Source organism: Amblyomma maculatum, chromosome 6 (genome assembly GCF_055883805.1).
Source record: "Amblyomma maculatum isolate TAMU_Amacu chromosome 6, ASM5588380v1, whole genome shotgun sequence".
Taxonomy (NCBI): Eukaryota; Metazoa; Arthropoda; class Arachnida; order Ixodida; family Ixodidae; genus Amblyomma; species Amblyomma maculatum.
In genome coordinates, this window is record NC_139349.1 from 62,640,855 (window position 1) to 62,668,517 (window position 27,663).

Genomic DNA, 27,663 nt, shown 5'->3' on the forward strand with positions numbered 1-27,663 from the left:
ACCTCAGAAACTCCCGGTCCATTTATTTATGGTAAAGCAAGCCTCACGTGTATCTATTTTTTTTTTCTGAAAGGGGAGAGAGGGGACTCAGGGGGAGGGGGGGGGGGGGGGGATCCCGTGAAATATAAAAACTATCACATGGCTAGCGCATTCGCGGGCCACGATTGTGGTGTTTTCAATCGTTGTTTGAGTTGCAACACGGAAACGAATTCTCGGCAGCGCATTAATAAAAATAAATCAGCAAGAAAAAAGCCGTCATGAAATCTTATATAATGGGTAAGGCATATTATGTGCTGACAGCGAGGGAAAAAAAAAAAAAAAGCTCAGCTGCCACCTATGCTGTCCCCTAGGAAATTGCATTAATAAATTCGTCGGCGATGAAATCCACGAGTTCGTGAATGTGCTCCGCGATACTAAAAATTTTCGCCGCAACGAAAACGACAAAGAAAGGTCGGCGGACGAGGGCTGAGACAAAGCAGGCACTTCCGCCCGGCGAATATACTGGCCACTCTAATCAAGAATGGCAAACAGGCGCGCAGCGAGCGGTAATCTCTCTCTTCTTCGGCGCCCAGTGTGGCCCACTCCGTCCAATCAGGGCCTCCCCGATTCCGGCAGGCGCAAACACGCGCAATCCTACACCTCGACGACGGCGCGTGCTGGACGGCGCTTTCTCGTAGGCGCCCGGCCAAGAGGCGGCGGCGGAGTTTTCGATTGCAAGCAATCCAATTATAAGCTCTGAATAACGAGAGCGATCCGATTACACAGGAGCAAGGCAAACGGCGGCCAGATTGGCCACGGCACACTCCTCTGCCGCCGTTAAGGAGAGATAGAGGGAAGGCGGGGAGGGGGGTCTGCCCTCATTAAGCCCACCAGGCACGATCTGCATAGGACGCTACACTTACTATATCTCTCCCTCCCTGCCCCCCTCTCCCTCCTTCTAACTCCCGCTGCTCTCTGCTTTTGTTTCCGGAACAGCACCACTTCCTGTATCCCTGGTACGCATAAATATCAAGAAGCCTTCGCTCTTTCGACCCTCTTCGTTCGAAACAAGAGGGGGGGAGGTTGGATGTCTGTAACTTATGCAGGCATGCGCACCAGCAGCATATTTAATTATTTTTTTTACAATATCCAATTTAAAAACTTTCTTTTTTTCTTTTTGCAAACCCGGAAAAATAAAAGATAAGTGCGAAAAGTATGCCACACGTCTCGCTCGAATCCGAGAAGGCTGCGGAGTTCTCACATGTACGCGCAGACAATGGAGTAGGAAACGTGAAACCAACCGCCTCAAACAATAACGAAGAATACTGTGATTCCAGTCCGTATACGTCCCTCCCCCGGAGTCAGTGGGATGGCCCAGATGTCGTGCCGTGAAGACCGCAGAAGCGGAGACGGCACCCGGAATATTCAACAAATACCGACCTTGCGTGAAATTGAAAAAATGCTTCTTCAGCTATTCAACGCAAATATATGCACTATTTTGGGTACGAAAGTAAAGCACTAACCGACGCAACACAAGGGCCAAGAGGCAGGGAGCGGGGAGACGAACTGCAAGGGATAAAAGCTGGCATGAGAATTTCACGCCCCCAATCTGGATGCTATAAGAAACGCCGCAAGGAACACAACTGTGTGTGCGACGAATAAAAAACAAAAACGAACGTGAGGCTTTGTTCCCACTAAAACCGTATTAGGGCATGCGGGAAAACGGAGATGGAAGGGAGGGGGGGGGGGGGGGGGGGGCTGAATATAGGACCGCTCCCGACAAGCCGTTATTGATACAACCGGCTCATGCAACAACAAGCAAATGTCGTATGCCCACGTGGAGAGCCCGCCCACCATGTTTTCGGCGGAATGTCGCGCCTCTGAGAAGAAAACGAGCGACGCTGCTGTTGTGGACGTGTGCGGAAGAAGAGCATATACTGATCACAAAGGTCGAAAGAGCGGCGCGACGAGCTGGCGATATTGCGTCGCGCACGACTTGTTTTACGGCTGTTAACATAGGAACACATTCTTTCTCACAAGAACTGAAACCTATAAACTCAAGTAATAATACTACGTCTCATCAGCGCTGCTTGTGATGCTGTTCTACTGATGCAGCGTAACTTTACCGCAGAGCAATTTTTCAAGACGATCGCATAAGATTCTTTCCGCAACACATAGAGAAACAGAAATCCGCTTCTGCGAAACTAGCAAAGTAGGGGGCAAAGCTCACAGCCAATGTGGAAGTCGCGCGCTACACGTACTCTATAGGAAGTGCTCAGAGGACCCTCTACATACGAGTTCTGATGAGCTACCTCATGTATGCAGATAATGCATGTATCTCACACATGCGAGCTGTGGAGTACATGAACTCATTCTAGAGCTTATGAAGAGCCCTAAGTCGATAATGGACCGTATATGAATTTTGTAGATAGCATGCGCGTCCTCGATCATGTTAGCGGCGTAATATGGGAGAGGCACCTTCAGGAGATATGTTTATACCCGTGATGACAATGACGATCATGATGATCGCCATGCACATAAACACACAGCGTATTATGTTTCTTACAGCCCTCAAATCATATCAACGACAAAAGGAGGAAGTCATCGCGAGCGACCATCTTCCTCCCCTTCAGAAATGTTTCTCAAGCAGGCTCGCATCCAACATGGCGTGCAATGAATACATGCTCTACGAGAAATAAAAGTTCTACAAAAAAAGTTTTCTAAGCACTTCAGACACGCATTACATTGCATTAACGAAAATGATCTCTAAATATGTGCATGTACATTTGGAACCCTGGTTTCACTAGAGTAGCATGGATGGCTCCTTAACTTGGGGAATTCGTGCACACCACACGTCCGTGATCACGGAATTGTAAATCTAAAGAGAGCACATTAACGACTGATTTATTATTTTCTTTACCATTAGAAGTTATTCCGCTGTTGTCCCCATTAGTAGAGTCAGAGAAAGAAAAAGTTACAGCCCGAGACAACACAGCCCTTTTAGATGCGCTGAAGAGCTTCGCAACGTCCAGTCTATACTTCTAGCTTCTGCAGAGCAACCCTTTATTTTTTATTTTTTTTTTTTTAGACATGAAATGGCCCTATACGATTTTGTCCAACTGAGATTTCAAATGCAGCCGGCATCACCGATTTCCATGGCGAGACTGAGCAACCAAGTGCCGGCGAAGCAGTTGTTAAACCTCCCACCTATTCACGTGATCTGTGTACGTTAAAGAACTCCAGGTGGTTGAAGCTTCTGGCGCCCTCCACTACGACGTCTCCAGACTCAAGGTCAAGCACGCAAATTAATCACCTTGAACCTAAGTGGTCTAAATTTCCGAAGCCCTTTACTACGGCGTCTGTCAGCTCAAAGTCAAACGCGCAAGTGAACGACCTTGCGAGTTGCAATGCCTATAACTCATACTCTTAACAAAGAAAAAAAGAAAAGAAAAGTTCCTTAAAGTTGGCTCGCTTCCAGATTGACTCGCGATGTGGCGAAGCACGCTTTAGAGGGGCAAAGAAAGAAAAGAAAAGAAAGTTCCTTAAACTAGGCTCGCTTCCAGAGTGACTCGCGATGTGGCGGAGCACGCTTCACAGGAGCAAACTGTCATTGCGAGAGATCGTCTGGAAATCGACAAGCTCAAAAGGCCCTTTGTGATTTGCCAGGAAGCCTGCAGATTGCAAGTAGGCACAAAGAGACCACTGATACAGCGTGATATAGCGTACTTTTTCGGCTTCCACCCTTAGCCGTAGGAGCACCTAAAAGCAGCAGCCCAAAACACGACTCCGAGCCAAGTGCTGGTGGGGGGTTCAAAGTTAAATTAAATTAGAGTTCTTCGCAAGTCACACTGCCAAGGATGCATGAATTGTAGGATCTTAAAGCAAACAGATAGCCAGCTGCTGTATATTCTAATGTACAAAAACTCGGGCGCACTATAAATGACCCGATTGCGGGCGTCCCGTTGACGGCGATGAGGGAGGAGAGTGGAGAAAGAGCTTTCTCACAACGGAGCAAGGGCTGCAGTACCTGCACGCCGAAAATAGCTGTAAAAAGAGAAAACTTTTTTTTTTTTTTTTTTTTTTTTGCGGAGATTACAAATCGAGCTTTGGTAGATATGCAGGCTTCATGCGTAGGTACACGCGTCCTAATGCTTTGTTCCCTGCCGTTTTGATTTCCCGCTGTATGACTTTAGCTAATATCAAATCCACTGTCTTACTGGCACCTCCAAACGTACTCTATGATGTTGGGTTGAAAGTGCGCCCTTAATAGCGTTGTAGAGTATGTTTCGACATACTACCGTTCACATGATCATCTTGCGACAGGGTCTGTTTGCAAAATATAAACTTATTAAAAGGAATATAGCATTAGGCAACCTTTAAACATCGTATCTACTGTAGTACCCTCTTTTTTTTTCCTCCTTTTCTTGCCTTTACTCTTTCTTCAAACACGGGCTGGTGAAAGAAAAATTAAAAGAAATGTTCTGCTGCTACATGTCCTCGGATCTCGTGGCATTTTTAAATGCGGCTTTGGTTTTTGGTCGTTTAGCCCTATGTTGTTGGATCGAATCATGACTGAGTCGACTGCATTTCACTGGAGACAAAGTGCGAGAATGCCCATGTGTTATGCATAGCCACTGCCCATTAAACAACCCCAGGTGGTCTAGATTATTCTGTGATCCTACACTATGGAGTTCCTCATAACAGGCCGCCCACATACCACGATTATTTGCACCTGTAACACAGCTGTACTTTCAATTGTATCTCCACTGCCCAACTCCTAAATGAAAAAAAAAAAAGAAATGTGAGATGTAAACAGTGCAGTTACATAAAAAGGGAAGGTACCAATCTGCATTCAGGAATAAATCATAACTTATATGCATAAAATTAGTAAGCTCTAAGTCAAAAGCAAAAGCTAATACAGAAATTCTAGCACTAAAAAGACCCAAAGAAAACAACAATAGACTTAAGATGCAAGAAATGCAAAAATGAAGAAAAACAGGCACATACTATGAGATCAGTGTTTATTATTAAAATAGCTGTGCAACTCAGCACCCAATTTGACTCATGCTCTTTCAAAATAATGACTTTCCACGAAGAAATAATAGGTATCTCCCTGATTGTGATGAAAACTGCTACAAGCACTAGTATGACAATACCGTGCTGGCACAGCTTGAAACAATATCCGGATATATAATGTGTAAAGGTGCAGCAAAAGAGACATAAGGCATCAATGTGACAATTGCTAAATAAAACAGGTTTCTTTATTGCTTTTACTTTCCTTCCAGATACCTTCACCACCAAGGACGAAACATGGTAGGCCTCATCCAAGCCAGCTGAATTCCACAGGCAAGTACTGACAATGCATTTCCAAGGAACTGAGAACAACGTAACACTCAGATCTAGCAAAGAAGCATCATCAGAAATTCATCCAACCATACAGTGAGAGGAATACAGCTATAATGACGGTCTAGTTCCAGTCGTGCTTTGCCCGGAAAGCTTACCGAGAAATAAAAGAATGATAATCTAAATCAGTGCCATCCATTTTACAAGGACACAATTTTCTCATTGTGTATTTGCTGCACTTTTCTTTTTTTCAGAGTAGTTCTACTTGCTAAGAACTTCCCTCCTGGTATACAGGCTTTGTACAAGCAACGACCAGTCCAAGAGGCCACAAGAAAGCAAAGGAGAAAAACAACCAGCACTGGCATCTGACAAAATGTAAAGACAACTGCAAGCCATGCCAGCCCTGTAGACAGCTAGAAGCCCTTAATCCTTATCAACAAGCTAATCCTGTACCCAACATCTCTACAGGGAAGATTGTTTTCACAGCCTCTGAAGCAAAAAAAAAAAAAAAAGCTAACTGCAGAGGGACGTGACAAGAGAAGACTCGGATGTCTGCACATAATGATGCCCTTAAATAGGCAAGGAAAGTTTGCATAGAACATGTCCCACTAAGAAAGCACACCATGAAAGTAAGTCCAGATTGGAAAAACACTGCAAAAGAAAAGCACAAGAAAGGCCTCCCTTGCCAGTAACTTTTTCCCGATCGAGCAGAAACAAGACAAAGCAGCAGGAGCAGCGAGGATGAGTGCGATAAGCACACTGCTGATAAGGCTTGCCAGAACGGTCCTCATCTTAGCAGGCGTTTCCTCCCTGCTTGTCTTCTCTTCTCTCCTCCAAGCAACAAGAGCCCAGGAGTGCCCCAGTGCTTGCTTCTGCGACGCTGAAAACCAGTACGTGAGCTGCGTCGGCGACAGCAAATGGCAGCCACCACAGGATCTGCCGAAGTCCAGCGAAAGACTCGAGCTGCGCAACTTTGCAGTAGAGGTGCTCGCGCAACCCCTGCTCAAAGGGGTGGCCGCCCTCAAAGAACTGAAGCTGCAACAGAGTCGGACGAGAGTCATCGAAGATGGTGCCCTGACTGAGCTGGCACTTCTGCAGCGCCTCGACCTGAGCCAGAATTTACTGGAGAACCTCACGTCTGAAACATTCAAGGGACTGCAGCAGCTCAAGTATCTGGACTTGTCATCAAACCAGCTGGCACACATAGACGGTGCCTTCTCGGTAAGCTCTGCAGAAAGTCCGATCACAGTGAAATTCCCTTTGGCGGTCTAGAACAAGAGCTGCACAATGTTCTATTCAAAAAATTTTCCCTTCGTCAAAACATTTTTAATTCCAAATTGGGCCTGAAGAGAAAAAGAAATCCTGATGTCTTGGGAAATTTTAGGAATTAGCCGGAAAATAATAATTTTCTTGGGCAAAGGATCTTTTTGGTAATGTGTAACCCAGTTAAAAATGAAAAAAAGAAAGAAAGGAGGAGATTGCCACTGCAGTAATTCTATCCTTAATGTCAATTTCACCCCTTTTCAAATACGACAATTCTGACACCTGCCACTTTAAAAACAAATCATGTGCCCTCTCTTCTGAAGAAAATCGTGAAAAGATCCTTTCAGCATTTCGATGCATTTTTGTTCGACGAGGGGAGCTGTTCGACGCATTTTACAAACGAGTTCCACATGAGGAAGATTTGTGCGAAGGTTGTTCCAAAAGTTCTGTCCGATGACCAAAAACAGTGCTGTAAAGACGTTCGTGTGTACATGTTAGAACGCATTGCAAACGAACCAAATTTGTTGGAATCTGTTGTAACATGTGATGAGACATGGACTTTTACCTATGACCCAGAAAGTAAGCGCCAGTCAATGCAGTAGAAGTCTTCAGGATCTCCAAAACCCAAAACAGCACGCATGTCAAAATCAAAATTCAAGGCAATGTTAACTGTCTTCTTCAATATTATTGGAATTGTAATGATTGAGTCGGTTCCCAGTGATCAGACTGTTAACTAACGCTACTAGATTGAAGTACTAAAAAGACTGTGAAAAAATTAGGAAAAAAAGATAAAAGTAGCGGAGTGATGGACGGCTGTTGCCCCAGGACAATGCACCCGCTCACACGGCTCTATCTGTCAAGCAGGTTTTGACCAGCAAAAACATTACTGTAATGGAGCATCCTCCTTATTCACCTGATTTGGCTCCATGCGACTTTTTTTAATTTTCTAAAAATAAATCTTCCTTAAAGGGAACCTATTTCACCTCAGTTGAAGAGGTTCAGGCAAAAATGAAAAATCTCCTGAAAGGCCTTCCAAAAACCTTGTGTCGGAACGATTACCAGCAATGGCAGCACGAAATTCAGAAGTGTGTGAATGCTGAAGGCGGCAACTTTAAAGGTGATGATGTCACAGAGAACTGATTCTGTAAGTACAATAATTTATTGGACCAGTCTCGTTTTTTTTTTCTGTCACACCTCGTAAGTCAATGGCATCGGACATTCGTTAATTTCCATACTAGCAGGTCCACTCTGTTAAATTCAGACGGGAGTCATGTCATGGTACGAACTGCGCAGCCTGAGATCGCCGAGCTAGAGCTCCCCTATCTTGAATTGCATAGAAAAGAGGTGTCTACGGACTTCGTACACACTATGGTAAGCACAGCAACGATCAGAAGTTCTCAGTTTCCGATTAAGCTCAGTCCCATAGTTTCGGTTTCACCTTTAACTTCACACCATCCTGCAGGTGTGATAGGAAATCCAGGTGCCAGTCAAGGCATTAAAGGCCGAATTTACGCGAATATACTGTATGCTGTTCTCGGCATCTTAATCCTATTTCAGCAGCTCAAAACTTTCACTGCACAACCTTGCCCACATATTGGCCTTATCTGGCATTTTCGAGGTTGCCAACATTACGACGTCAACGAACATGACGACTCACACAAATCGGGTACAAATACAGTAGTCGTGTTTAACTGAGAGTAGTAGTAGAAGTATGTGGTTATTTTTGCAATATTCATGCACAATGTGCTAGTAATTTCCGTGCTCGATTTGTTTGCTTTTATTAAGGAATGCATTTTGATTAAAAAAAGCTTGAGCATTCGTAACAACATCTTAATTTTAACCCGTATCATTGAATGGCAGTCGCAGCCAGCAGATAGACCACCCTTGCTTTAAATATGTGATGCAGCACAGAAAAGACAAAAAAAGAAAAAGAAAACTTGTAAAGGGACACTAAGGCACCCAAATATGCTATTAAAATCTAATAAACTACATTTGGTGACACTGTCACCGCATATCCGGCAGCAAAAAATCGAATTATTGCTGAGATATTGCGACGAGAAGTTTTTAGTTTCTTTTTGTTCCCGCCGGTCGAATTCAAACTGTTTTCTCCTACTACGTAGTAAGGTAGGATGACGCACACTATGACGCACGCAACAGGAGACTCCGTGATTGCTAGCCCACAGGGAGTGGAGAATACTTCGCAGGTGCGCGCCGTGCGAGTCATGATCTTCATTCAATACGAACTTAGGGTAGGCGCATCTGCTGCTCCGGGCTCGTATTTCAGGCGCCACAGGCCCAAACCAAACTATCCGAGCACGCACAAAGTGCCTGAGCTGAAACATAACCGAAACTCAAGTGGATGCCTGTCGCGCCGTGTTAGCTGAGAGACTAGCGGCATCTACCGACAAGCGGATGAAATGAGTAGATTTTTATATTTGCCTTGCAATGTTTACGTTCTCTTTTCGTCTTTTCGCAGTCGTTAACGTGTGATAAAAGCATGTTATCATATTCGAGACACAACCGACAACCACATTCAAACAGTCAACATAATTCGCATTTGTCAGCCTCCGGGATCCCTTGCGCGTCATGTGAATTGTAGTTGCGAACCTCGGCCGTTTCAGCTGTGGCGGCGATACCTGTATTCCTGTTCTTCCTCTTTATCACCTTATAACAATTCTGCTTCCAGTAAGAGTGGCTTTTTTGTAACCAGGAATTGGTATTCTATCGATGCAAGCCCACTTCATTTTTCTCTTTAGTGTCCCTTTAACACGTCTTACTTCAAAAACTTCCCGAATTTCGGCATTTATCTGCTTTTAAGGGAAGAGCATTTCTTCTTGCATACAAGAGGCAGAAAAGCCAAAAAGGCGATGTTAGGGAGGCAATGCAAGAGATCACACAAAGCTAAACAAGGCCGCAAGACTAGTTGTTCTTTACAGCCTCCACTGCCCAATAATTCCATTCCGAATAATATGGTTATTTGCCAGCCCTCCTAACCCTCATAACTAGTCTTACAAAAGAATTTATTTTGAAGTACTACTACTTGAATTACTTGAAGTTTAGAACTAGTACTTGAGACCTAATAGTCCACCTCTGCATGACCGGAGAGCTTTTCTTGCCCACGGTCAACTGGAGGCAGCAGTGCATGACGATGGCGGCAGCACCAATGCTGCCATCGCAGTTTTTACCAGTATGGCGGTATGCGGTTTTTATACTTCCTTTTTAAGTCACAGCATTTTCCTTGAAGCGGAATGTTTTAATATAGAGATAAGTAGGCAAACTACAAATTTACCAAAAAAACTGTTGGAGTTTCTTCTCCGTGCCAAATATGCTCTCCTTTAAAGTTGGCAAATTCCAAATTGCAAGGCTCTAATGATAGCCTGAAAAGAATATACCTTCAAGCAGAATGATCCGCAAAATTTGCCACAAAAACAGTTGGAGTTTCTTTCCCGTGCCAAATATGCTGTCCTTTAAAGTTGGCAAATTCCAAATTCCAAGGCTGCAATGATAGCCTAAAATGAATATACCTTCAAGCAAAATGATCCAATCGTCACATGCTGTCAAGCAACTGCAAGTGGTGCACAAAAAAAATATATGTATACTAAACAGTGATGGAGCAGCGACTGCCTGCCAGGACCACCTTATGGCTATTGGATATTTAACAAGTATTTGCATTACAAATATAAAAAGCATAAAGCCCTTTGATTGTCAATTTTTGAGTCCATAGCAGTTGCCGACAGGACACCTTTAGAACATGCCAAGTTTTAATCCGAACTTGTGATGCCTCTCTTTTATTTACTAGGGTATGGGCAACCTGGAGCAGCTGAATCTTCACAGCAACCTGCTCACCCAGCTAAATACCTACACGTTCACAGGCCTACACCAAATCCAGTACCTGAACTTGGACTCGAACCTCATCTCCAGCCTTGATGTGGCCGCGTTCCAGAACCTGCCAAACCTTGGACACCTCATTCTCAGCAACAACCCGCTTGCAAGTCTCTCTCGACTTAACTTTTTCGGCTCGCGACTCCAATACATCGATGCCTCACACATTGGTCTCGAACGCATACCCCAGAGTCTCACACGTTACGTTCGAGATCTTCGGCTGAGTCGTAACAACATCACCCACATCATCCTTGGAGACCTGGACAGCTATCCCCATCTCGGTTTGCTCGTGTTAGATGACAATGCCATCGAAGAAGTAGAAGATGATGCACTCGGGCGGCAAGAATACCTCTCCAGGCTTTGGCTCAATGGAAACCGCTTAACAAGAATTCCCATGAACCTGCCACAAACACTTGTCGCCCTTTATATCGAGGAGAACCTGATAACAGAACTCCAAGCGCACAGCTTCCTTGGCCTCTCAAACCTGGAACAGCTGTTCTTACAACGAAACCAGATTAGAAACGTTTCGGAGAGTGCTCTGTGTGACCTTGTCAAACTGAGAACCCTTGACCTGCAGGCCAACCTCATTCAAGTTCTGCCAAACCATGTTTTCAGCAACCTCAGCAACCTACAGACACTCGATATTTCTCAGAATCTGCTGCAAGTACTAGAGCCCCATTGCTTTCAGGGGCTTGACTCACTCCAGACTTTACAGATGTCTAGAATAGCAAACAAAGTGGACTTTGAAGAATACCTTTTCGATCCACTGAAGAGCATGACCAAGATCGAAATGTATGACAGCAGCGAGCTCGTCGCGGATGTAATCAAATCAACCCGGACATTACAAGGTTTAAAAAGTATCGAAGAGCTCAACATCATGCACAACAAACTCACACAGCTGAGGTCAGACTTTCCATCATTCTTCCCCAAACTGAAGGTTCTTAAAGTTGGAGGCAACCTATTTCACTGTGGGCCTGAGGTGCGGTGGTTCTCGGAATGGATCAAGACGTCGAGCATACAGTTTTACAGCAGCTACAGCATACGATGTGCCTCTCCAGTCACACTGCAGTTCAAGCCAGTAATGCTACTGAAAGAGGAAGACTTTACTGAAACTTTTACTCAGACCACTCTCACCTCTCAAGGAAGGGCATCAGGCTTAGTCAAACGAGTACCACTTCTAAATGATCCCGAAGTGACGCCCGTCTCCGAAGGTTTAATAGCAACTGCGTCTTCACAGCCATTAGAACACCTTACTACCAGAAGTGCGAGCTTAGTCATGGTTGGAGGGAACACGTCAACCAATGTGAGCAACCAGTCAACTAACGTTAGCCTTTTTCAAGCTTATCACAGCGTACCCAAAGCCGCTCGAAATCACTTCCAGAAAACTCAAAAACAACAGCGAGAGGAGGACAAGCAGGAGACCAAAGCCAGTACAAGCCCCACAGCCACTCCAGCAGGCAACGAGACATCTGCGATGCAGGAAGACATTACCAAAAGCTGGCTTCATAACACCTCTTCTACACTAGCAAGCGGAGAGAGCATCGCAATAGGAATGCCAAATGAAGCCGGGAAACTTCCAACATCCGAAATTGTCGCTTCAACACCACCGGCTACACAAATTATCCCCTCTCCTGCACCCTTTGATGCACCTCAAAGCCTGCTGCTTGCATCCGCTGTCGCCGAAAAACAGCAGCAAGAGGTAAAAACCGAAGAGACAGCGACAGTCACCTCAACGGTCATTACCGGCTGCAGTTTCATACTGTTTGTTGTTCTGGTGACAACGGTGTTCCTTCTGCAGACGCGACGTAACTGCTTGGGCTGCCGTGACCGGTACGCTCGCATCCAGCGGAGCAGCAGCATCTCTTACCGTCCCCAACACGACGAAGTGAACATTCTGACTGTGTCGGAAGGCACAGTCGACGCGAGGACTAGCGGCACACAGCGCGGCATACGAAACAAGCTCTATTTTGCCGTGGAGAGCGGAGGTCCTCACGAAGCGCCCAACGAACCGCACCTGCAGGAACTCATTCCTCGCTCCTTAGGTGACAGTGAGTGGTGCAGTGATCATGTGTGCATATAACCTTTGTGAACATCAACCGCCACGCAGCATTTCACTGCTTCGTGGACTGCCAGGAATTGTGACTGTGTTGGTGGCTGTAGAAACTGAGCATGCGCTCTGTAACAGTGGGCCTCCTCCTTGTGCCAAAGACCTCTTTTCGTGCAACATGGACTTTGCAGCTCACAGCAGACATTTCCAACTACTAAACAAACGGAAGTGACACAGTGGGAAAATGCCTAACGCAACAGTATCTGCATGCTGAGAAAGAAGGCGAGCAGTCAGCTTTAAGCATGTGTGATGTGCATGCAGAGAGGAAAGAGCTTGCATAGCTGTAGAATTTCAGGAAAAAGAGAGCGTTTTGTCTTCTACAACAGGTTTACTGAATTGGGCTGATCGAAATGCAGATGCTGAGGATCCATAAATACAAAGCAAGTATTTTTGTAAGAAAAAGGAAAGTGGTTTTGGCAGCATGTTATTAAAATGCTCCTGTCTATTCATTTCCTTCTTCTATCATGCAGCGAATGTTTATATTATATACATATATATATATACACGTTGAATAAAGTGTCTGCTCACACCTGTGGTACCATTCGAATGCAGTAAAGCAAGATGAATGTATCAACCAAACGGTATGTACTGCCTACTTCAACTCTCAGATTAAGATAAAGAGGAGAACATTTTGATTCCGATGGCTGATATTTAAGTAAATGGTTCTAATAGAGAAATAGTATGCTGCAAGGGTGATAACTGCAGTTCGCATAAATACCTAAAGGCAGATTGTATGCTATATCAAATTGATATTTTAAAAGAACACCATGGCTCAAATTAACAACAAACGTCTAGTATACCTTTTTAAGAAAGAAGTGCAGGCTAGTTTATTCTTCACGACCCTAATGAAAAGTGCAATGGGAACAAGGACATCCCACATGCACTGTGTTGCAATCTTTCTAAATGTCTATCACACCATAGCACTCCATACTACATTTAGAGGAGAAATCTAGTGCTGGAGAAAATACTGGTATGTTCTTGTAGATCATTTAAAGCAAATGCTTAAGTATCACAGTCAGACAAAATTCCGTCGGCGACCATTGCTGTTGCGGTAGGTGACTGTTGCTGTTGTGTTGTGTTAAGGCCGACACGGTCCCAAAAAGATAAGCATCACACTGTCATCAGGCAAGACACACTGTCAGTACAGCTAGGTAACATAAGACGCATGCCCAAGCGAGGCACATGTGAAGCATCAAGGCCATGCAAGCTACATGAGGACCAGATGAGGTGTCTAGCGAGATCGAGCTACGGCAGCAACCTTTTCAAGGCGAAGTGCACTGAATAAGATGAGAGGCTGCGGCGAGAGTGTATGCAGACACAGGCGAGATATGCAAAGGGATGCTGGGTGACACACAAGAAATTCCGTGTTTCATCATCCCAACGAAGTTCAAAGTTCCGAGCGTGTGCCAGTCTTCGTGCCCAACAAACCATGAACCATGCAGACAAACCATCTTGAAGAGAGAACTTTCACCGAAAGAAATTTTCACACATAGCGCAAAAAAATATTTCTCAGTGAAAACTTTTAACTAGTGCTTGTCTCAGTTAAGGTTAACTAGAAGTGCCTGATATACCTACACAACGTTTGTCCTAAACAGGCAATAATACATATGTGCAGAAGATGATAAACTCCCCCAATTATAAAATCATGTGTGTCAGAACCTCTAAAGAAAATACAAATGCTCTAACCACAGTAACAGCTCTAAGTGCGCAGAATCATTTCTACTTCTACCTCACCACAGTGAGCAAGATTCCTTCAATGTCAAACCAAAACAAGTGCCAATACGAACACAATGAGAGATAAAGAAGGACAAATAAATGCGGCAAGATGAGCACTCGGGTACTGCTATCATTGCCACCCATTATTTCCCTTTTCCTCCTGGAGTGCTTGGCAGGCGACCAACGGGCCTTAGTGGAGAAAGCATTCTTTTCCACTGGGCTTTAGTGGTGGCCTCAAACAAAGCTTATGCAGCAGGATTGATGAGAGGATGAGGGAAGCCAAACAGGTACTATAAGAGGCAATTTTTCACCCCTCACAAATGCGCTGATGCAAACCAGCTCTAAAAATTCCGGAAAAGTCTGAACAAGGACAATTACACTGCAGTACCTCTCTATACCCAAAAGATTTTTGCAATTTAGGCAAAGTGCATTGTGGCTCCTTTAATGAAGCAATTTCAAGACTTTGCTTCACATGACGACAGTGACTTCAGAAACTGGTAGATTTTGAGCAGGTGTGTGTGAATAATGGCTTTTTGAGACCGAATTGAATACAAATAGTGCAGCTTTTCGTACAAAAGCTAGGGCTGTGCAAAATTTAGAATTTTCTCAAACCCAATCGAATATTCTTTAGTTAGACCCGCTGAATGAATCAAATATAAAGCGCATTGAGCCAAAATTGCTCAAAATCGGCCTCAAATAGATATTTTAATAATTGGCTCAACGTTTGAACGGGACACACACCACAGTTATTGCGGACAACCAAGTACATCTCCAATATTACACAGTAAGCTAAGCTGCTGTGATTAGTTTTCGTGGGAATGAGGCTTATCAGCACTGTGACACATCCTGTGTGGTGGTGTTAATAAATACTCATACAAACGGTACGAGTACTGGATGCCACAGCAAGGTTCAGCTAGTTTTAGCAAACCCTGCCTTCATGTCCAATATCGGAGGCCATTGCTGAAACTGCTGCTCTCTCTCTCACATTGGCAGTAGTTTGTTCACTGTTGTCACCTGTAGCAAAAAGCTGTTTTGTTATGGGCATAATGAGATGATCCCAGAATAAACTAACCTACTGCTGCATAGCTTCTAGTGGGGATCAGTGTTGCATTTTTCGATAAGTATATACACCTTTAATTCCTCGACATACTGCACCGGACATTCTAGCGCTTCACAATTTCACACAGATATCTGTTTAAAAGTATTTGTTCTAGCGAAGATTGGTGGTGCAAGTGAGTGCTCGTGACCATTACGAGTTCTTCTTATTAAGAGAGGTTTGATGCATTATGGAACTTATGCACATATTAGATTTGTTTCAGATAATTTCGAGCATGCACTATACTTGATTAGAAAATTTTGGATATCTGCATGCCTTTAGGTTGAATTCGAATTTCACTGTGAAGCCAAATTTTGGTAATGCTAAACATGCCTATCAAAATATTTTTACTACTACCTCTTTTTCGTTACCTCTTGATCAAAGACCCTAAGAAAATGCACATTAAGTAAGAAATTTCTGACAATGTATCTCATTCAGTCAGGAATCAGAAATGTGCATTCAGTCAGTAAAAAAACGCAGTCTACAGAAACACTTGCAGAGAAGCAATGCTCCTGCAAAAAATTAGCAGAGGTTTAACCCGGTTACATGAAGCACAGTGTGCTGACAAGTACCACCTTGGCTCATGGTTTAGCTTTGTTTAGCTGTTGTTCAGCAGTAACTGGAATGGCATGCTTGACAAGACATCCCGCTGCTCCATTATTTCAGCAGCTCACCTTGCCCGATCCCGTTCCTGCAGCCAGTCCAGCTTATCGTTGCTCTGGTGTCTCAGCCGCTGAAGCTTCTTGTCCCTTCTGCCGCTTAACGACAAGTTTAGTGACGTCTGTATGATGTCAAGTCTGACATCATACGGTTTCTATAGCAGTGGCTAATGACATTAGTTTTAATGACTCGCGCAAGGCCACATGATTGTGATGTTGCAAAATAGCTTAGCCAATCAGAGCGATGGCACTCACGATTCCAATGCTCAACCTGGGTGATCGTAGTTAGAGATGTGCACGGGCCGAAATTTTGAGCCCCAGCCTGGCCCAGGCCCTATAGCAAGTCAGGCTGGGCCGGGCCCAGGTCTGAGCATAACTGCAGTTTAAGTGATGATACAGAAAGAAAAAATTTCCTGATGATGAGTTTATTTAAGAATTTGAAATGCTGGGTTCTTATACATAAGATTACAAATTGCAGAACGCACAGAGGTGCATCATATACAAAGAATTATCATTCTAAGTTATTACGCAAACACAAGTTTTGCACTGATGAAGATATGAGGCATTTGCAGCGCTCTTGAATTATCAATCTGGCAGCACTGAGGTTTCTTTCACTAGTCTAACTTGTGGCTGGAATGACTAATATGTTCTTAGCAAAAAGAGCAAGTTTTGGGTACATGGCTGCTTTGTTTCTCCAAAAGCGCGCTGGCTCTAACCCTGAGCAAAGGGCCGATTCTGTGATCAAGCACTCGGTGAGCTCGTCTCGCTCCCCATGTGCCTTTCACAGCGCCGCCAAGGCAACGTCGCTGCACTGCCTACGCCAAGAAATGAGGAACCTCGCTGACCGCGGATGCTTTGACTAGGTGCTATGTCTCGCATCCACTGAGCCTATGTCGAGGCCTTCAGCAATCATCCCCCAACAGAGACGTGCATGACAGCCAACAGCGTGGAGCGAATCTTGGAACAGATACCTAAAAACCTAAAATACCTTGCCTAAACACTTGCACCCCTTTAATTGAAGTGGGAGCCATGAAAGTTGAAGCTTGACAGCCGACAAGCCACCCTTCTGCTCGGTCACTGACGGCTAGCAAAGATCTGTTCATGGTGCGGGCGCGTAGTGGAAAAGTGGGCTGACGTTGGGAGGGAACTTGGATGCAAATGAGGCAGAAAAACACTCAATGCTGAGCATTCAAGACGCGTAGCACACCCGTGGCCATATTCGTGTTTTCACAGAAATTGTGTAGACGAGATCAGTGTGTCTAGCCCGGCACGAGCCCAGCCCGAGCACAAGTCAGAGGGCTTCTGAGCGGCCCAAGCCCCGTCCGCAGGTCGATACAGGTATGGGCTTTCAGGCAGGCCCGAGCCTGTGCATACCTCTAATGCTAGTAGTGTACTTCTCAGTAACTAAATATTTTCCAGAGCTATGGCCACAGCAAAAGATTTCACAGCAGCAAAACCAGCCTTGTAACCCATTTTAACCACCTTCCACTACCTTGGAACTTCCGCACCCTTTCATGCAATTAACTTCAATGAATTTCAAAAAAAAAAAAAAAAAGCAGACATAGGAATTTTTTCCGCCCATTTTGCTCTGGCTGCATCTACTCAGAACCCATCCTATCCGCTCTCGAATCACCTACTACCGTCAATTTTTCCGTGACGAACAGCACCTCACTACAAGGGTTTTTAAAGAGCACACAACATTGCTTGCACTGTTAAAGGTAGGTATAAAACGAAATACCAGCTTTTACGCACTGAAGCCAGATGAGAGCTATTAGATACACATAAAGAAAAGAAAAAGAAAAGTAGTGGAGGAGTCAGAACCGCTTTCAACCACTTCAGGGCCTTTAACGCGTGCAGACCAAACGCCTCAGATCAAAGAGGCAGATTTGCAGTACACCGCGCCGCTCAAAATGTGGGTGCCACAGGCAGGATTTAATTCTATAGCCTCAAGTTCAGCAGCACAGTGCCACAGCCCCCAGTCACTATGGTGGGTGAAGCGGACAGGTGGATATGCTGAAGGTCGAGTAGGAAGGCAGCTGGTGGGAATGCTAGAGCGTTCACACACGTCATTCATTTGCATACATCAACACTTCGCCAAGAGTGCCATGTCCCAATTATGTTCCAATTACGTCCCATGTCCCATGCCCTACATGTGCTGTACCTGTCTGCTGCAGATGCAATTAGACAACATCAGTATCAAGATGAGCAACAACAGATGGTGACAGCAAGAAGTACAATGAACTGCGCCTGAATGGTGACGTTTCTTATTTCTCTCTAATGTTGCTAAAGCATATGAACTGCCAGCAGTAGCAATCTCAAGGCTAGCCTTGCTTGCAGCCAGCAATCAACTCAAGCTCAACCACATGAATGTGCTCACTCACCCTTCATGTCAGCAAAGAAGATGTCCTTTAGCGCTTGAAACTCGGTCTCATCCTCTTGAGAGCCAAACATGTCATGACCTGGCCACACCTCTTGTGCTGCTCGCAGCAACGCCACTGCTTTGGCAACCTCCCGGGCCTTCAGAGCTGCCCGAATTCGAGATACGGCGTCAAGTCTAAAAAATGCAAAAGAAAAAAAATAAGAAGAAACAGTTAGAGCAACTAGGAAAGGAAAGCAAGACAACATATTTCAACTTTTTCTACTATCCAATCTTTAACTTGATGTTTCGCTACGTACTCGGCACAATTAAACTTAAATTGTTGAAAAAACAACGAGAATTCCTTTCCATGTCGAGATCACAGAAACTCGAGAAGAAGAATACACAATCCTCAGTCAACAAATAATAACCTTTGTCATCTCCCTCGAGGTATAATACACTCGTCATCGGCATTGTAGTAGAAGAATGAAAAATAGCGAGCATGTCTGTGGTAGGTGGTACCTGGCAGGTGACACGGCTGAGAACTGATTGGATTGGTTAGCAGGTGGCGTGACATCACAAGACCATATGACATGGCCAAGTTGGCAGCCGCTGCCAATGCAGGCAGTACTATAAGGTGGATGTGTGAGATGGGAATCAAACCCAGGACCCTTAAATCCTGGGTCTGACACGCCATCCCTAGGCCATGCAGGCACATGTACACAGCTCAGTTAAGGCTTTATATCTCTGCCTGGTGATCTTTAACATAATGTGGTAGCTTTCACCTGTATGCTAATGAGGATGTGTGAGATAAAGGAGAAACAAATTAAGCTTTATGTGAGCTGCAAAGTGCATGTATGTGAAGGTGGATCCACAAGGGGATCCACAATGGGATCTGCCGAATGGAGCGCCATATCCTTAAAGGCAAAGCTAAAGTGTCCCCATTTTTTTTTATTTAGCGAGACTACTGTTTTTTTCATGTTTATCATAATCCAAAAGGAAATCGTGTGGCATTAAGTTAAGAACAATGTAAAATTTTGTTTAAATGCAAGTATATTATTTCTACAAAGAGCAAAATTACGACGTACCAGCCCACTTTATAATAAATGCAACCGAATGTATGCAAAATTTGTGCAAGTCACGTAAGGCACACGCTAATTAACAAAATAATCTAGAAGTGTTAGCCTTTTGCAGAAAAGGCGTGATAACACCACATTGTCTGCACTTTGCTAGGACTGGAAAGTCAGAGCTGGCATCTGGAATTGAAAACATAAAACAATAGTAAAATTCTAAACTGTGGAGTGTAATGCCCTGAAGCAATGCCTAACCTTTAATAGACATCGTAGCAAAGGGCTCCGCAATAGCCCCAGGTTTTAACGCACAATCAGCTTATTAAGGCAGAAAAGCTAAGGCATTTTTGAACTAACGGAGCAACGCTCCTTATGTTTCTTGCCCAGCTAAACCTGACTGCATGCGCAAAAGAAAAACATTACGGGCAATTTAGTGTACGTAAACCAAATGTGAATTAGGTGCACTAGAACTTCAATTCTCACTGCGGGATCAGGTCGCCCATATTCGTTAGAATACAGACATAAGCCACAGCCAGTGAAGTAGCCAGAAATATTTTTCATGGGGGGTTATATGCCGCTGGTAGAAAAGAAATGATGAAAAAAAGAGCGAAAGCAGCGCTGAAAAAATTATGGGGGGGGGGGGGGGGGGGTGTTCTGACACCGAAACACTCCCTCCTGACTATGCCCCTGGCAACCACATTGTGTAAAGAAAAACCAATATAGTTACAAATTCTCGCTTTAGCCAAGCCATACAAAACGTGCCTGCATGGCATCAGAGTAGCATGCCTGATTCAGGATATAAAGGTCCTAGTGGGTACGGTTCGCACCTCAAATGTGCTGACCAAGTTGGCAGTTACTGCCAACTCGGCCATGATGTGGTCTCATGTGGTCTCATGGTGTCACACAAACTGCCAACACAGACACAAGCGTGTCAAACATGCATCGCTGCTGCACGAGCCTGGTGGCTTCAAACGTTGCACAACAACGATATGGCCAAATGAAAGCTATGTCACACGAAAACAATTAATGCCACTAGATGCTTGCAAAGGAGATTACTGTATGTGATTGCACTGAAAGGAAACAGCCATTGGTGTGGGAGATACAGGTGATGCACAGGTTGGCATTTCAGCACAAGCATCCGTTACAGTGATTTCTTGAAAATCAATACATCACCATAACCATCTCAGCAAGCGTCTCCATCTATGTAAGCACCCCCCCCTAACTTAACTGCTAATATCACATTTCCACGCTAATCCAAGAAAGCGCCAACCCCTACTCTCCTGTGCTGCACTTCCCCGCTCCCTACCTTTAGCATGCACCTCACCCAGGCAACACTGCCAGCTTCGTCCACTCCAAAAATCCAATACAATCTGAACTCTCAATAGCATTGCAAACAACAATGGCAACTGTACGGAGCGCCGACTTGCCTGGCTGTGCACATGCTGACGGATGTCGTTGGATGACCATTGCGAGCGAGACATCAAATTCAGAGCAGATGGCAGCTATCTAGATGGGAGCTGGCGCCATCGCTAATGTATTTAATAGCTCTGAGAGAAAATGGCAGTGGCCGCATGCGCTGATAAGTTTGCATTGGCGGCAGCAGCATAGCGAGAATACTCGGCGGCGGTGTGCCAACATCTTGGCACACACTACTAAGCTTGATCAGAGATAAATAAAACTTTTTAAATCCATGCCCACTGTGTTCAATTTTTTTTCTAGCGGGAAAATTCTGTAGCTGCCATCTCGAATTTCATTGCCGTTCAGAGACAGCATCCCTTTCTACTTTTCAAGTAATTCTGACGCGTGAGAAGGAGGGGGTGTTTGCTTGGAATTTTACATTATACATATGCTTTTCACAGGACAATGCTGACCTCTTTCAAAGTATTTCAAATTTGCTATAAATGAATTATTGTTGATGTTATAAATCAATCCAATCAGGCATTTATCACTCCATTCACTAATTAGATGTCCCAAGGACACCCACCAGAGTCCCCTATCAGCAACTAAAAGATAACCACCCTACATCGTAAAATCAAGAAATACTTTGACAAAAGTTTATAGGATGCAACATTAGCAAAAACTAAATGAGAATTAAATCACAGTCTTTCCTGGCACTTTTGCAAAGTACTGGTGACCTAATTCTGGAAGCCCAAATTGCAAGAATATCACTACATTTCAAAGAAAGCGTACAGGGTGCAACAACACTGTACGATGACTGGATGTCTGTGGTTGATAGCAAGAGTCTACATACTTTTGTTCATCTTCAGTGTTGTCCAACGTTGAGTCGTAGGGAACAACATCGTCGGGAAGCTCCTCTTCCCCTTGAATTGCCACGGTAATTCCACATGACACTTCCAGCCAGTGCTGCTGCAGTACTTCTTCACTAACAGCAACACCTAAGAGGCAGAGGTAAGAAGAAAGGCAAGTGCTTCCAATGGCACCCTTGACTCCCGGAAAAAGAGGGTACTCCGAGGAGTTTGTATCAATCCAAACTTTTTTATTTTTGCTTCTAACCACTAAAGGCTTCACGTTGACTTTCATGGAGATCATGCCTATTACTATTTGAAGGCTGGCCAAATCAAACAGCAGCATCTCATTATGATTCGAAGACTCACTGTGGCTGTCTTCTTTAGGCTTCTGCTTCCTTATCTGTCGACGTGCTTTGCCCTTCTGCTTTACTATAATATGTCTATGGCCTTTAGCAAAGTGCTGGAGCATCTTGATGTAAACATGGACCATCTCCACCAAGTCTCGAAGGTAAGAGCTGGATTAATAAAAACAAAGAAAGGGAGACAAAGTTTAGTGACCAAAACTGCTAGAATAGATCAAAATGTTGACGATAAGATCATGGTTGATATGAATTTCAGGATGATAAAAATTTGTGAACACCTTTGAGGGCTGCAGATGGTCTTACCCAACCTCAAATCGAGCACATGAAAGAAGGGGCCACCGCATGGAGACAATTCAGGACTAACACACAGCCTAGCTTGCATATCCAAAGTAACACTCCCAGCCTTCAAGGCTGCCATTCTACCACACAACGTGGAGCTGCCAACACAACAGAGAAGTCCCCTGACACAACAGAGCAATCCCCGACACAACATAGCAGTCTCCAACATACCAAATCCTACACTGGAACAGTATGTACTACAACTAATGGCGCATTCCAGTGAGCAGACGGAAGCAGAGGCATCGAGCAGGGTGGAGCGGTACAGTAGCAGACCGAGTGATGAAGTACTTGTTCCGCCACTGGAGCGATCCCTGCGCTCCGAGAGCAGTATGGCACGTGACCAAGCGTTGTCATGTTATGCGATTTCCTTCACACTAGCGTTCGAAGACGAAGTAGCGATGACTGCTCTTAGCTGCTCTCGGCGCAGCGAAACTACTCCTGTTCTACCACTGGATGCAACTGCTTCCACTTTTGTTCTCCCACTGAAAGTCGTCCGCTCTTGTGAGAGCACTTTAATGGCGCATTCGGTTGGGGGGATGAGAGCAGAGGCGCCGAGCATTGCAGAGCAGTACAAGAGCACGCCGAGCGAGGGTGTAACTGTCCTCCCACAGGAACGCTCTCTGCGTGTCGAGAGCTGCGCGGAACGACCACGTGACCGCACTTCTCTCCCCAGCATTCTCCGCTTGCCCGCAGTGGCGGCAGTTGCAACCCGAGGAGAGGTCAACGATCCGTGAAGAACCGCTTGTTTTGTATGCCTTTGTTCTCACAGCGCGGCGATCTGCCTCCTTTGGCCCTTTCGACGACAGCAGCGACTCTCAAACATGCATACAGCCTCTGAGCAATGCTTTCCGCTCGCCGAGCGCCGACGCTTTGCTGCCATCATTTTGAGCGTCACCGGCTCAAGAGAAAAAAAAACAAAAAGATGGCACGGATATGACGCTTTATGCCATGTGACTTCCTCTACACTAGCTTTAGACGAGAGAGTAGCCGAGAGTGCACTCGGCTACTCTCAGCGGAGAAAAAGTCCTCTTCCTCTACCATTGGAAGCCAGTGATTCTACTCCTGCTCTTCCACTGGAGGGCGCCCGCTTGTCTGAGAGCACTTTCGAAGTGCTCTCAAGTGCACCTGCTCTCCCACTCGAATTCACCATTAGAGTGCTCTCGAGTTCTCCTGTTCGCCCCCTGGAATCCACCATAAGAGAGCTGGCAGTAACCAGCGGAGCATGTTCTGACCATAGCTGTTGCCATAAAGGCACTGGTCTAGGAATTCCACTGAGCTTGAGAACTGGGATATCCACAATAAACATTTTTCAAACATTCTGGTCTGGTTATTCTGGTGCAGAATTGGAGATGTTGTGAACACTTCCCCATCGAACTACGGATGAATAGAGTGCACAAGCCATGACCGCTCCTGTGAGCACTTAAGTTCTGCCCGCATGTCACTAATGACGCAACCACAAGTCGTGCTATGCACCACAAGCAGTGGACAGTGACAAACAGCCCTCATATTGCTAACATCATGTTGTGAGCGACGGTGCACAGCCCACACCTAGCTGAAGTCATGATCGCCAGTCAGGAGATACACTACAAGAAGCCAGAGGCATAGCTATGCTATTAACTATACAATCAGTGAAAGTTGATCTGTATAAATGCATGTCTAGTGCTCTTGCATATAGGTACTGTTCATTCTGGATGATATATAAATATTTTTCATGATCTGACACGATTCGTATCCTAAAGATTCGTCAGTAATCCTTTGTTCTGCTATGACACTAAAGTATTCTGTGCCAAGTCACCTAAATTGAACACTATTTTAGATTATAGAAAAGATAATATGGACACCAATTTTCGGTAGATTTCCTAATGCGCTATTCACCAAACCACTCACTTTTCATTCAAGCATCCTGGATTCAGCCTCCAAAAGTGCACGCTCTAGTTCATCTATTTTTCTCGTTGAGAGATGGAATAAGGTTTTAGCATTTCGGAACAGCTCAGGCAGCAGTAATAATGCCATTTAGGAGCAGCTTTCAAGCAATAAAATGAGTTTTGAGCTTTCTAATTATGCTCTGGAATATGTTAATAGGGTCAAACGCTTTTAACAATGACAATTTTGTACTCCTAACGTATAAAAAGATCCCAATTTGATCAATTCCTTTTTGTCCAAGGCTTCTCTCATTACACGTTAATCCAACACAAGAAAAAAAAAACTGCCAAAACAGTACAAGTATTTAAAAACCCAGTTGATCTCAGCAACAATTTGGAACAGACCAGCGGCAAACGGAATGCTTGCTTGTGCAATGCCTCATTGAACACCTAGTTTGACTAAAAGCTTTTGCCTATTTTGACCTGATGTATCAAAACAAGGGCGTCTACCTCTTTACTCAAGTACTACCACTAACCTGAAGTTCACATCACTGAGCAGCAGATTTCCGCTGTCTATCTTGTACATATTGTTTCCGTTGTAACATCGCTGCCGAGATGTCCTAGCCATTTCAAGAGGCCAGGTACAAGGGGCTCATGTTTTTGCTTGAGCGACACTAGGCTTCTTCAATTCCAACAAGGTGTTAGGACCCGTACAGCTTTCCAGCACTCTTAAGGTTTCTAGTAATTAGCACCTTCGGTGCATCACCCACAAAAGCTTCAGGAATGCTTTTCTCTGACCCAGACTTGTTATTGACAAAAAGGCTCGATGGCTAAGTAGTAGTACCTACTTATTTAACAGCAGAGGCATTAGAACAGCTCAAGCAGTTCTTTGCAGCCGAACAGTTCTTAACGGCTCACAGTAGGCTCGAGGTATCAGCATCACTCACTGTTATCACTTTGCTCTGCATGATTTAAAAGGCTGGGAGGAGATGCCCTTTCACACGCAAAGAGCATTTTTTCACAATTTCCTCCGATTGCTGGTGGCTCATTTTAAATTTACTTGCAAACAAATTTATTATGATCAGTGCTCCTCCAGTTTATGAAACCTTTTTTTATATTAGGCCCAGTGCAAGATGAGTTATACTTCTGCCACTGGTGTGCTCCCATCATTTCGGCATAGCAACTATGGCCCCTTTAGTACACATGCGCCAACTTACAACCGGCCCAATGCGCCTCTCACATTCACTTAATTGGATTGGATCGGATTGCAGTTTTCTTTGCAAGGAATTACAATGGCCCACTGTGCAGCAAAAGCCAGGTTACTGCCAAATTTGTTGGTATTAAACATCAAGAAAGCTCGTTTGGGGTAGTTGTTTGGTTTGGTTTGATTTGTCGGGTTTAACGTCCCAAAGCAACTCGGACTATGAGAGACGCCGTAGTGGAGGACTCCGGTAATTTCGACCACCTGGGGTTCTTTAACGTGCACTGACATCGTACAGCACACGGGCGCCTTGCTTTTCGCCTCCATCGAAAAGCGGTTGCCGAGGCCGAGATTCGATCCCGCGTCCTTGGGAACAGTAGTCGAGCGCCGTAACCACTGCGCCACCCCGGCGGGGTTTGGGGGTAGTTGTGGAGCAATGTTAAGTTTTGGAGCAGGATGAAGCAGTTTGGAGCAGTGTGGAGCAAATGGAGAAGCACTTACACCCTTGCTTGTTTTTGATCTCAGGTGACACAAATACGGCACCAAGTGATTACAGACCATTTATTCCAGAGCACTGCCGAATTCTAACAATGGCTCTATCTATAAAAATGGCAACCACCAAATTTCCAAAACAAAAAGCAGCTTATTAATAATACATTACACTTACACAGGCTGCACATACTCGTTGAAGTTCAAAAGCAGGTGCAGTATAATTTCTCTGTACTCGGGAAGATAAAAGATTGTTCCTAGAGGAAGAAATAAGAGCACAATTAGTAAAAAAAAAAGCTTTTGGAAATCCACTGCGCCACTTTACACTCTTGTGAAATACACAGCGACGCAGGAAGAGCATGCCACACCTCGAATTTACCTACTAAACATGTGATGTGTATATTCTATGCCGAGCGCAAAAATTTCTCTTTATCTGCCCCTGCAAACCAGGCACCTCTTTGTGCTCAGCACCAAATGCTTCGTCACGATTCCTGTGTTGATAAACAGATAGCACCTAGACAATCCTGCTGCCTTTAACAAAAAAAAAAAAGGAAAGGTTTGGTTTGGTTTGTGGGGTTTAACGTCCCAAAGCGACTCAGGCTATGAGAGACGCCGTAGTGGACGACTCCGGAAATTTCGACCACCCGGAGTACTTTAACGTGCACTGACAACGCACAGCACACGGGCACCTTGCTTTTCGCCTCTATCGAAAAGCGGCCGATGAGGCCGGGATTCGGTCCCGCATCTTTGGGAACAGTAGTCGAGCGCCGTAACCACTGCGCCACCCCATCGGGGCTGAAACGATTTACTAAAAATATACTATCTGTTTAGGGTAATCGTAGCCTCAATGCACAGAAATTGAAGCTGAAAATTATCAGACAAACCTTTCAGAACCTTAGCTGCATCTCTGACAGCTTCATCGGGACTGCTGTCCATGGCAGCCAGTGTTCGCAGCAATTCTTGATAAGCTTTCAAGCCAACATGAAGCCTACAGAGGTGGTGAAGACACAAGAAACATTACATTTATGACATGCAAGGTGAAACTTCAAGTTTAAGGGACACAATAAAAGGAAGGTCGCAAGTAACGTAACTTCAAAAAGTTATTAAAGCTTTGGATATCTTTTCCTTTCGTATGCATGGCCTACAAGATGCTTCATCTGCATGTTAAAAAAAATAGTTAAGCCTTGACAAATTTTTAAAAAATCTAGCATAAGCTGGATAGATGTCAATATGAACAAAAGCATTGAAAATTTCCTACCTACACAATGATCTGCAATTTAACAGCTGCAGTATAAGAATTATGGACCATGCATTGCAGGGTTTAGCATCCTGAAGAGATACATGGGCTATAGTGGACAGCCCAGTGCATGGCTACAGATTAATTTAGACCACCAAGGGTTCTTTGACGTGCGCTGACATCGCACACTACACGGATAATTTTGTATCTTGCCTCAACATGAATATACGCACTACAGCCATTCCTAAACTAGGATAAACAAGGGATCAACACCCCAAAGCCACGGTGCCAGCAGCAGCAAAGTCCATATAGCAGAGTTTGAAATAAGAAAAATTTTAAAAATTTTGTATATGAATTAAATAAGTTTGTTATTCACTTCACACCCAATTCAAAGTAATGATATTTAGGGCTTCCAAAAATCAAATCATTTCCGAATATTTGCAGCAATCAAAC

At 44.6% G+C, this 27,663-nt stretch overlaps 2 protein-coding genes across 2 annotated transcripts in view; one reads left to right on the top strand and one right to left on the bottom strand.

Annotated features, from left to right (window-relative positions):
• Positions 1-27,663, bottom strand: part of timeout (circadian regulator timeout) — a 336,321-nt gene that overhangs the window by 289,862 nt on the left and 18,796 nt on the right. The window contains exons 10-14 of the mRNA XM_084606801.1: positions 26,858-26,961; positions 26,152-26,230; positions 22,087-22,235; positions 21,723-21,867; positions 18,427-18,599 (exon numbers count right to left, since the gene is read on the bottom strand). Coding sequence (XP_084462927.1) covers positions 18,427-18,599; positions 21,723-21,867; positions 22,087-22,235; positions 26,152-26,230; positions 26,858-26,961 — 650 coding nt within the window. The remainder of the gene's footprint in view (positions 1-18,426; positions 18,600-21,722; positions 21,868-22,086; positions 22,236-26,151; positions 26,231-26,857; positions 26,962-27,663) is intronic.
• On the top strand, positions 5,580-12,937 carry LOC146185873 (uncharacterized). The gene is made up of 2 exons (XM_084605594.1): positions 5,580-6,543; positions 10,385-12,937. Exons 1-2 carry the CDS (start codon positions 6,064-6,066, stop codon positions 12,545-12,547), a joined length of 2,643 nt encoding a protein of 880 aa, XP_084461720.1. The 5' UTR covers positions 5,580-6,063; the 3' UTR covers positions 12,548-12,937.

Coding starts and splice junctions, on each gene's coding strand:
- LOC146185873 (XM_084605594.1), top strand. CDS start 6,064: ATGAGTGCGATAAGCACACTGCTGATAAGGCTTGCCAGAACGGTCCTC. Junction 6,544..10,384: donor ACATAGACGGTGCCTTCTCG/GTAAGCTCTGCA, acceptor TTTATTTACTAG/GGTATGGGCAACCTGGAGCA.